At 43.2% G+C, this 11,128-nt stretch overlaps 1 protein-coding gene across 1 annotated transcript; it reads left to right on the top strand.

Annotated features, from left to right (window-relative positions):
* The first annotated feature begins 365 nt into the window (after positions 1–365).
* On the top strand, positions 366–2,283 carry LOC126564354 (glucose dehydrogenase [FAD, quinone]-like). The gene is made up of 2 exons (XM_050221375.1): positions 366–1,200; positions 1,262–2,283. The coding sequence occupies exons 1-2, from the start codon at positions 366–368 to the stop codon at positions 2,281–2,283; spliced, it is 1,857 nt and encodes a 618-aa protein (XP_050077332.1).
* Positions 2,284–11,128: the final 8,845 nt, after the last annotated feature.

The following is an 11,128-nucleotide window of genomic DNA, read 5'->3' as shown; positions in this document are numbered from 1 at the left end:
AACAACAAAAAAACTAAACAGAACCTTAATATGCCTCTACAGTGGATGAACCTCTGCCAGGGTTAATGATCTTATGCTTGGCGCTAAAGGGGGAGAACAGGTGAGCGTAAACAAAAACAAAAACAAACGGGAAATTAGCAATATAGGGCATGCAAGAATATATCTTAAGATGTTTTTAACTGGTTCTGGCGCGTCACCCTTTCAACCGGTTCCAGTGTCGGGAGAGGAAACCGTTATTCTTGAGCTTGACTACTTATAAAGTAACGTGCACCACAGGTCAGAACGGTGCGAGACATTCTAGGGTGAAGATCGTGTGCAGTAAAGTGTGGCTTTGACGCTAGCCTGTGCTTACAGTGTTGGGCAAGATGGTTCTACGTCGGATTGTAGTGTTGCAAGTGTTTTGCTGCTGTTTGTGGTTGGTGGGCGGGTTTCTGGACCCTCACGTTATCAACAGTCTCACGGAGATGATATCGGAAATGAAGGACATCGACTATGGGAATCCTCAGTTGCGGCAGGTGTACGATTATGTGATTGTTGGTGCTGGACCAGCCGGGTGCGTGCTGGCCAATCGATTGTCGGAGGATCCAAAGGTGTCCGTGTTGATACTGGAGCTAGGAAGAGGCGAAAGGCCAGCCTTTGCTGAACCTCCGATGCTTGGTCCGATGCTGATGGGGTCCGATTATAGTTTCGGCTACGAAACGGAACATCAGAACTACGGTTGCCTCGGATTAACGGGGCGCAAGTGTAGTTGGACGCACGGACGCGGGGTCGGAGGATCATCCATCATTAATAACATCATCTACACGCGTGGCAATCGACGAGACTTTGATAATTGGGCCCGCGCCGGTATGGAGGGCTGGAGTTGGGAGGAAGTGCTTCCGTACTACAAAAAAATTGAACAGGCCAACATTAAAGACTTTGACCAGAACGGTGCACATGGCAAGACGGGCCGTGTATCGGTGGAAGATTGTCCATTCCGGTCGGAGGTCGCCAAAGCGTTCGTTGCGAGTGCAGCCGATTCGGGCTATCCGTATCTGGACTATAACGCTGGAGACAATCTGGGTGTATCGTTTCTGCAGGCACATTCAAGGCGTGGACATCGGGTGACGGCAGGAACTGCCTATTTGAAAGACATAAAGCACCGTCCGAATCTTCACATCTCGACACGCTCGTGGGCGACGGAAGTTCTTTTCAAAGAAGGTAAGATGCAGGAACAAGTACTTTAAGCGGTCATTTTGGTGTTATTTGGTTTTGTCCACAGATAAAAAGGAAGCTATTGGAGTAAGGTTTACCAAGAACAAGCGCTACCACACGGTGAGAGCTAGAAGGGAGGTGATCTTATCGGCGGGTGCATTTGAAACGCCGAAACTTCTTATGAACTCGGGCATTGGTCCAGCGGCAGATTTGAGGCGACACGGCATACGGGTAGTACAGGATCTCCCAGTAGGTCAGCGGGTCTACGAGCATGGCGGTTTGTTTGGGCCGATTTTCATCATTCGAAATGGATCTCCTCTCGAGCGAAATCTGCTCAGCTTGGAGCAAGTTCTTACGGTGGACGAGATTCTGCGCTTCCGCAATGGCACTGGGCCACTCACCTCGAACTCCATCGAAAGCTTGCTGTACGTGAAAAGTCCGTACGCAGCTGATCCTGATCCGGGCATGCCGGATGTGGAGGTGATGCAATCGTTTACCTCGATGAGCTTCGATTCTTCGATCGCGACACGTCTTGCGTACCGCTTGCCCGATTCGCTGGTACGCAAGTACTTCGATCCGCTGATTGGTGTGCGTAACTTTATGTTTCTGCCGATGCTGCTAAAACCACACACGGTGGGTAAGGTGAAGCTGAAGTCACGCAATCCGTTCCACCATCCCGTGTTCCAGTACCAGTACTTTGAGGATGAACGTGATGTGGAAGCGTTGGTGTACTCGATCAAGGAGGTGTTGAGAATTGCACAAGCGGAACCGCTGCAGCGTCTGGGCATAGAGCTGTACAGCAGGCCAGTGCCTGGCTGTGAGCATGCCCCGTTCAACTCGGACGATTACTGGCGTTGCCATGTGAGAACCCTTACGACCACGTTCCAACATCAGGTGGCTACTTGTCGGATGGGTCCGGACGGCGATCCTGACGCGGTGGTTGATCCTCGGTTGCGTGTTCGCGGAATACGACGACTTCGGGTGGTGGATGCGGGCATCATACCTGAACCTCCGTCAGCCCACACGTGTGCGATGGCCTATCTGATTGGCGAAAAGGGTGCCGATATGATTAAGGAAGATAATCAGTAGAGCTGGGACGACATACATTATTGAAAATGATTGGTTCCCACACAATAAATTAAATTGGGTAGTAAAATTGCGTTTTATGCGTTTTTTTTCTTTCTTTCTGTTTGTCACAAACACACATTCATAAAAAGTTGTCTTAGTGGCCAAATTCCCATAAATGGTAGTTCCTCTACCGATCTTACCGTCATGAGTAAAGATGCATAAAATAAAACAAAAACAAACACAAAAATCGACCGATGTGAATGTGAATTCTAAATTGCCTATGTTCACACCATTAGAACACCGTTGTGTAGTCCGCTCGGTCCGCCAAATGCTTCTCCCAAACTCCCATTCCTTATTCTCCAAAAAATCGACCGATCTTCTTCAGCTTGCCCCGCACACCGAAGGTCACAGCTGTTCCGTGCTGTGCGATCGTTCACTTGATAGCTCGGCCGACCGGTCGCATTCGGGGCGTTCCATTTGTAGTCAGAGCCGGCCGTGCTTTTTTTATGATTTTTTCTTATAAATGGGAAATTTATTGAATCCACCATTCCAGTCACAGCGACACTGGCGGCCCTCTGGAGTGTTCGAGTTGAGCGGGCTGTGAAGTGAAACGTTTGAAGAATATCAAAAAAGTACTGGACGGATCTTCTTCAGAAACCGACCTCACTGTATGAAGCAATCATAGAGAAAGAGAGAGCAAAAAGGTTCGTCGCTTTGACGAAATTTATTAGCTAATATATTCAAAACCAAACACGTCCACCAACAGCCTGTGTGTATGTGACAATCGTCAATCAAAAAGACTCCGTTGGGCAAGCGTTCCCACCGTGTAAGGAACACGGCTGCGCTTGGGAACAACGGTTGAAACGATCGCTTGGCATAAAACCGTCCGGAAAGGAACTTAATTATTTTGAGGAACTATCGCGCTTTGAAGCTCCGATTTGACGAGATTATCGAGACATCGATGCGATTTTTATTGGTATCTAATATGTGGTGTACACTGGCCAGTGAAAGAGTCTCCGTCGAATGCGGTGGGTTTCAGCGAAAAAATAAAACGCGGCTACAATTTCCTACGATCGGCAATCGGCGGTCGAGTAGTAATAGTTGAACATAACCATTCGTTGTGCCATCGATACATCGGATCTTGGCGGCGGCGAAAAAAAAACGAGAAGCGCCCAAGATGGATACGGACGATAGGAGTACAGAAAGACAGTCCCACCCTGAGCTGGGAAAAGCCTGTCCGATAAGCCTCCATTCCTTAGCCATTTTCTAATGGCTTCGTCGATTGGTCATCGGAAGCCTTTCGTCGATAGGTTATGAAGTAACGCTACTCAACGCGTTTGAGGTAATTAAAACAGCGAATTTCCACGAACCAAGCACGGCCGGATAGGGCATCCGTGTGACCACAAGTTTGACGCAAGGGTCGTGGGACCTTTGTGCCGCAAAACATGGAGTAAATGACTTCGGCAAAACAGAAAGTCGTATCATAAAATAGTTTTAACGACAAAACGCTAGGCAACTAGTGACAGTTTCGGAAATTTTTCCCCTTTGTTATGGAAATGGAACCATGGGAATGGGACAGCTCTGCTCGAAATGAGCAGAGAAAAAGTGATTGACTATCTTGCAAAACTTTACCGAATAGATAGTGCTTTAAATTTATATTCGTTTTGTTATATCCCCAATTTCCCAATCTACGGGTATCAAAACGTAGTATGAGAATCTCTTTTCTACCATTGATTTGGCACTTTATATCTCTCTCTCTTTCTCTCTGTCACACAGTGGCACCGGATCCCGCACTTGAAGGAATAAGTTCGGACAGGATTGGGTTGTGTGACGTGCAGAAGAAATTAATCTTATCACTCTTGCACAAAAAGAAATTTATGCATGTTCATTTGCGCTCCCGAAGGTCCTCCAGTCTTCCCAGCTGAAAAAAAAAACCTCTCAGTTGGGTGCAACTTTAGCGTACCACCTTCCGAATTCTTCTACTCGGATTGGTCCCCAAGCTGGCCAGCCTCACGAGAACGGTAGCAGCATGTGCAGTCAACAAGCATGAAATTAAAATTTTGCTGCAATTTTGCCGAAAAGTTTCGCTCCAGCATGCTGGTTGATAGCGTTCTCCATGGTGCAAAGTGGTCCTTGGATGAAGGGTGGCCTTGAGGGTTTTCGGGAGGACAAAATGGGATAAGTTTTATTTCGACGAAGACGACACTTTAATTATTACATTCGCAGTGGAAAAGTTTGTCCTGCTGCTTCCGTTCCGACGGCACTGCTCTCGGTTCAGCCACCACATACCCGGGCACACACACCGGCGATCGGTTCCGGGCTGTTTGCTTTTACAGCACTGACAAAATAATGTTGCGCCTGAGCCTGTGATGCAATTGCAGGCATCATTCTTCCTAAGAGTTTTGTGGGCATTTCTACCTTCCCGTGGTGCTTATAATTGTGTGCATTTGATCAGTCAAAAGTTGAAGCAAAAATCATGGTCTCTTTCTGGATCCTCCATCACTCGAATCACCTTCGAGAGCAGAAACCCTTGAAGCGTTTTCTGTCTACCTTGGCACAAAAGTAAAGCAAAGCAAAAAAATGGAAGCTCCAAAAAAGACCAACCCCGCCAAAAAGGGTGCATGTAGCAACTTTCGGTTTCGTTTTGCACTTGCGGCATCACATGCGTTTCGGGGTTCCTCCGAACCACCGCAACAAACCGTCACCCATTATTATGAATATTATAAAATCATTATCGTATCAAATGTTCAGACGCATGGCTGTTTTTTCGGGGTAGTTGCATATGAAATCATATAATTATTTTTGACATCATCATGTTTGGAAAGCGAAACAGCAAAAAAAAAAAAACAAATCATTCCCGAATGAAGAGAACGAGCAGAATTTCGCTTGGCTAATACAGCAGACTACAATTAGCTAACGTTTTGCAATAGATAACCTTGTAATGTCTGCACCCGTGAAACGATTTGTGACAGCTAATAATGTTCTGCTGGTGGAGTTGGAAAGAAAAGTATAAAAGTTGTTTTTATGTTTTTCTTTTTGGATCATTAGTTTTAGTATGTCTATGATTTTTTAATCAGCTTCAAATTTGTTTTTTTTTTTTTTGTTAAATTGGTAATAAAGTATCGGTAATTTATTTCAGTCAAGTTTAAAAATACAAATTTTAATAATTTATTTGAAAATAAATTTTTACTAGTACTTGACTTATTTTTTTATCGAATAATATCGTTATAAATATGGAAACAATCGAAAGAACTCGTCAGGTGAAATACTTGGGGGTTATATTAGACGACAAGTTGAAATTCCATGCTCACATAGACTGGGTCATCACCAAAGTGGTGAAGAAGTGTGGAGTGATCAGTAGGCTGGCGAACGATCTCGATTTTTTCGGGAAAGTCCTCCTCTACAAATCACTAATATCCCCACACTTTGATTTCTGCTCGTCCCATTTTGCTTCTCGGCAATAAGGGGCCAATTATTTGGCTTCACCGGTTGCCAAATCGTATTGTGAGGCTTATTTTGGGTTGTGGTCGACGTACATCGTCCGCTGTTATGCTGGATATCCTGCAATGGATGTCTGTAGAGCAAAGGATTTTGTATCAGACCATGACATTTGTATTTCGACTATTGAACAACCTATTGCCAGAGTATCCTGGGCGAGAGAATAGTACGGGGATCTGACGTTCACAGGTACTGTACACGCAGAGCTGATGAGGCCAAACTCCCAAACTTACTATCTCATTGTGCTAGGAACTCGTTGTATTTCAAAGGGATTCAACGGTACAACAGAATGCCCAGGGAATTAAAAAACGCGTGCAGCTTACAGGAGTTCAAGTGTAGGTGTGCTGTGTATGTCAAACAAACTGTGTAATGTTAAATATGTGTAGATGTCCATGTCACTCTGTGTTGTGTAACTGCACTTGTCATCATGATCTAGATGATGATGATAAGATTTTTATTTGTGTATTTTTGATTTAAAAAATATATATATAAAAGAAAGACAACGCAAGTATGTGGCCGGATTAGCAGATATGGATTTCCCTGCTTCGGAAGGTAGTGCGCTAATCGACCCGTTGGTGTTAGAGGAACTGGCCATATGCATGTCGCAGCGGTGTTCTTAAACGTGGTGGACCAGTCCCATTCCTCGCCACGTAAGTAAGGCTCATTTCTTCCTCGGTGGAACTGTGTTGGTCTTATCAGATATGTTGATGGCTTGTTGGATTCCTCGAAATGCTCTTCGACGCCCCCCCTCCCCCCCTACGGTTTTTTTTTATTTTTTTGCTATACAATTAGAGTAAAAATATCGTAAAGATAATTCCGTCCTTCTAAAACCAGTGCTGGGGTAAGAGATGGGACTTATCACAATAAAAAAATAGAAAATGCGATTAACTTAATGTGTTGTTTGTTAGAAATGGGATTCCATCGAAAAACTCATTAATGGAATGTCTTGTTTAACTAAATCTCTCCAATTAATCAAACGCTTTTTGTTTCTTAGGACTTACATACGATTTACAATTAAATTTGGAAAAAAATACGAAAGTTCCTGTGTCCGGTGCAAGTGATGACTTCAATATGTGCTATATCAGATTTCAAATGAATACGGATTGGATTATTTTTTGTTTTGCAATTTGGTGCAAAGAAGTACTAACTTCATCATAATAATAAGTATTGCAGGATGAATCAAACAAATTCATGTATTGAAATTTCTGTAGATCAGATCCACCTGCAGTAAGAAAAAACTATCCAGAAAGATATTATAGCCAAGGACAATAAATTCTACGTCTCGACGTAAAATATTAGTTGACAGCGTCGATCTTGAGGTGGTAGCGAAGTTCTGCTGTCTTAGTACGATCGTCACTTAGTGCAAGAACGAGAGCAGTGATATCTGAAGGTGTATATATACTGTCTACTGTATATCGTGCCTACTACGTGCTCCAAAAGCTCCGACGATTCAGAAGTCACCAACAAAATACGAAATGCACGATACTGATTCGTCGTGAAGAGCTCTACGGGTACGAGTTCTGGACTATGCTGACCTTCTAGATCACGCTGGACCTTTAATGGCTTACTTAACGTTTTGATACTACGTAGTTGAAGTTACTGGAAAAGGATTTGAGACCTGATCATGTATGAGCGACGTGCTCATTAAATCAGTATTTAATTTTCAAACAACTTAGTTTATCCTTACAAAAATTCAATGAACAGCATCCAGGTTTAATATAATCATCAAATCGCCCAAAGCGTTCCCGCCTGCCAAAATGTCTATCTGCCTAAGGTTAAATTAAAAAAAACGCACAGCATGACAATAATTCCAAAGAAGAAACAGCAAAATAATGTTGATACAACAATAATTGTATAATAATTAATACCTCAATATCACAAAAAATTAGAGAAGGATTCTAAAAATTGAGGAAGGTTTCTAGTCCTATGAGTTGATTGAATTAAGGTACCAAGCTGTCCTTCAGTTTTTACTTTAAATTTTCTTTTAAGCGAACAAACCAACTCAATCAGCAATGTCGTTAGTGAAGTATGTAAATATTTAAATTTCCAACACAAAATCGAATCTCAGCTAGTTTAAATATTCACAAATCGTCCCCAACATCACGTTACTATGCACTCAAATTAAATAAGTATTTAATTGAAGGTAATCAAACCACTCAAAATATTACGCTTCACTATTATTAAACCCCAAACGCGTAACGAAAGTGGTTGAAAAATTTAATTGATTTAAACCCCTGATAGAAATCTTCCCGAACCATATCGTTAAATTGCCTGTGTGTTAAACAATGGTTACAACATACAACCATTCTTATCTAGATTGAAACAAAGAGCTCGCAAATCGTTTTTCATCTTCCCGTGCTGCTCGCCTACGCTCGCCTGCCGAGGGAAGTAGCAAATTATGACGATTTTAATTATGCATTATTGCAATTTGATGGGCCGGTACGATAAAAAGGCTGGGGAGCCGAAAAAAGCGATCCAGGACTCGCATGTGCTGTCGAGCGTGCGAACAATCGTTCGAGTGTTAATAATGCAGTTAAACACGCACTTACTGCTTACTGCTGGATGTTTGAGGCGCATCGCAGCCCTTCCGGCATAGGGAAAAATAGACACCGTGCCATCCATTCACACGTCAACTCGTTAGGGCAGGTCGTTTTATTGTTAATTTAGCAAGCGTGGAACGGTTCCAGTTTTTTTTTTTGGGAAGTTGGAATGATTTTTCCTTATTTTGCGTTTTTTCCCCACTTCTACTTCTTCTCCCGCACCAGAGGGAAAGGTTTTCCACCGAGTGCTTCAAATGTTTCCGGCAATTATCAATTCTTTCTTTAACTGTGTGTCTCTCGCCTTCTTTTGCATTCGACTTCGCCAGTGTTCGCTCGCGATTGAATTGTTTCAAAAACCGTTTGGTGAAAAACAAAGGACTTGCTTTCTTGAAGCACGCAACCCCGTTTTTGTTTAAGCGTTTTTGCCCTCGCACTGAGAGTCACCTTTATTCGAGTAATAATTTTCTAGCCGAATGAAATTTACCCGTCCAAGATGATGGGGACTTTAATTGTGACGAGATAATTGGAAGCACCCGTAGTTGGTGTTGGAAGCGCACAAAGTAAGGGTTGCTCTGTAAGCCCATCCACTAAAATGTCCACAAAAGGAAGGAAAAGTTTTCTGACAGATACGCAAATACGCAGAACAAGAGGGGGAGTGCGCGTTGAGTTCTCAAACTTCCTCGGAAAAATGATCTTCGATCAACGTAAGCATGGAACAACCGCGAACCGAGTCATTAAAGTGGCAGCAAGAAAAGCAAAGAATGTTAACCTTTCGCTGGTTAACCTTTCGCGCCACTACACTCGACCTGCCCCCGCCACCACAACCGGGTGGCATTTTCCAAATGCAAACACCTCGTTGTTCCTTGACCTCAACCTAAAACCTCAAAATTACTCCTCAAAGTAGGTGAATTATTTGACAGCTGGAGTCGAGTGGCAAGTCGTGTTTTGTTATTGTTTATGCTTTCCTTCCACACACACACACACACACACACCCTGGCCAAATCCACGGTCTCAATCATCATCCCGAGGACAAATCGTCGACGGTCCCGTGTTCACGAGCGCGATGGCAATTGCTTGGCGCGTGGCCCATCGCTTACGGTGTGTTCGCGCGCGGCGTGGACGTCAAAATGACACATATGAGCGACATCGGACCCCGGGAGTGTGTTACTAAATCAAAAATAGTAAACAATACGCATAGCATATGGTGCTCGGGGCGGTTCTATTTCCCGGTGCACGCATCTGCGTTGCATTGTGTCTGGGGTGCGTGTGTCCGGAGAACGGTACTGTTCCGCCGTGCTCTTCATGTCATGCTTGTTCCGCCTAATAATAGCGAATACGAAGGGAAAGTGCCCCGGGACGGTGTTGGGTTTTGGGTTGGCTCGAGCCACGGTAGGATGATCTAGCCGAGGGAGCGTGTATTTATACTTCGCTCCACGCTATTACTACTTTCGTGCCGGTGTCGGCTTTCGGTTATTATAAAACGCCATAACTGTCGCTAATGGGGCAATGCTTTCTATTTCGTTCGGAGCCACCACGAAATCGTGTACCGAAGCCGTGGAGGGAGGGTAGGTTAATATATGTATGCGGATCTTCCACCAACTGTACGGAAAATCGGGGTGGAAGTTTGTGACAATCTGGACACGGCAGGACAATTCGAGGACATTTAGGAACGAAATCGAAATTGCTGTTTAATGGAATAATAATCGAAGAGTTTCATGTACCTAACGATATAAAGGTTTTCTAGGAAGAATCAGTACTTTCTACCTAATTAGTTAAAAGCTGGATGAATCACATTAATGCAGAAAACCCACGTAAAATTTGAATTTGTTGGAGCTTATTTTGTATTCTGCTGGCTTCTTGTGTATTTAGAGCAAAACATTCTTCTAGAGAATTTTATTTTTCAAGGTAGTAGAGTCTTGGAAGCTATTGGAATCCTTCTTCTTGACTTAACGACCTCTAAGGTCATGCCGGCCAACGAAATGGCTCACTAGACTGTCACGTCACCACGTAGTTCGTTAGTAAGTCCTCACTACAAATACCGAGTTGAATTTGTAAGTAAAAATTTGAAGAATGAAATGATTATGCCACCTAGTGTCCCTGTAAAACATATTAGTGACCTTTCTATAAGGAATGACAGATTAAATTTAGGTGGAGGAATAGGTATTACAATACGAAATCGTCACACGATTACCTGAAGATAATTGGCGTAGCCACTGGAGAGACCACAAGATATTTGGTAACATGATCCCTTGGATTGCAACGAAACTAGAAATTCATCTTCAAGCGAAGCGAAACTTGTTGTTTCGTTGGATGATTTAGTTAGAAAAATTAGTTGTTGTATCTACGCATATGTTGATGATTTCTGTAGAAACCCTATCGGGCATAAGAACTTTGTCATTGGATAGCAACTAAAGCATCAGGCCATTCGACACCATTTCTTCGATTTAGTAACTAAGCTCATTTGAACAACAACGCAAGGACATCCTCGACCAATGAAAGTCTTTTCTTTTGTCAGGCCTTCTTGGTGATTTAATTTATTTGTTTTTTAATTACATCGAGTAATGTGTAATACATTTTTGTTATGAAACTCCATTTGTACCTGATAAAATGTTGCTATTTATTAAACAGAATCTCATTTAATATTTAAAAACATTTCATCTGCTAGTACGTTCCTCGCCGTCCCACCGTGACTCGATAAGAGCAAAACATTCCAGACTTTGTAATAATAAACGACGTCCTGTGGTGGATTATTACGCTATGAAATATGCTGCACATTTGCACGCTCCATGTACCGAAGAAACACAACAAACGATTGCTTCCAATTCGTG

The sequence above is a fragment of the Anopheles maculipalpis genome, chromosome 3RL (assembly GCF_943734695.1).
Source record: "Anopheles maculipalpis chromosome 3RL, idAnoMacuDA_375_x, whole genome shotgun sequence".
In the NCBI taxonomy this organism is placed as follows: Eukaryota; Metazoa; Arthropoda; class Insecta; order Diptera; family Culicidae; genus Anopheles; species Anopheles maculipalpis.
The sequence above is the reverse complement of the archived record's forward strand: the minus strand, read 5'-3'. Positions and strand labels throughout refer to the sequence as shown.

What these genes read in the sequence shown, in the direction of transcription:
- LOC126564354 (XM_050221375.1), top strand. Translation starts at nt 366, where the DNA reads ATGGTTCTACGTCGGATTGTAGTGTTGCAAGTGTTTTGCTGCTGTTTG. An exon ending in GGAAGTTCTTTTCAAAGAAG is followed by an intron (nt 1,201 to 1,261) that starts GTAAGATGCAGG and finishes TTTTGTCCACAG; the next exon opens with ATAAAAAGGAAGCTATTGGA.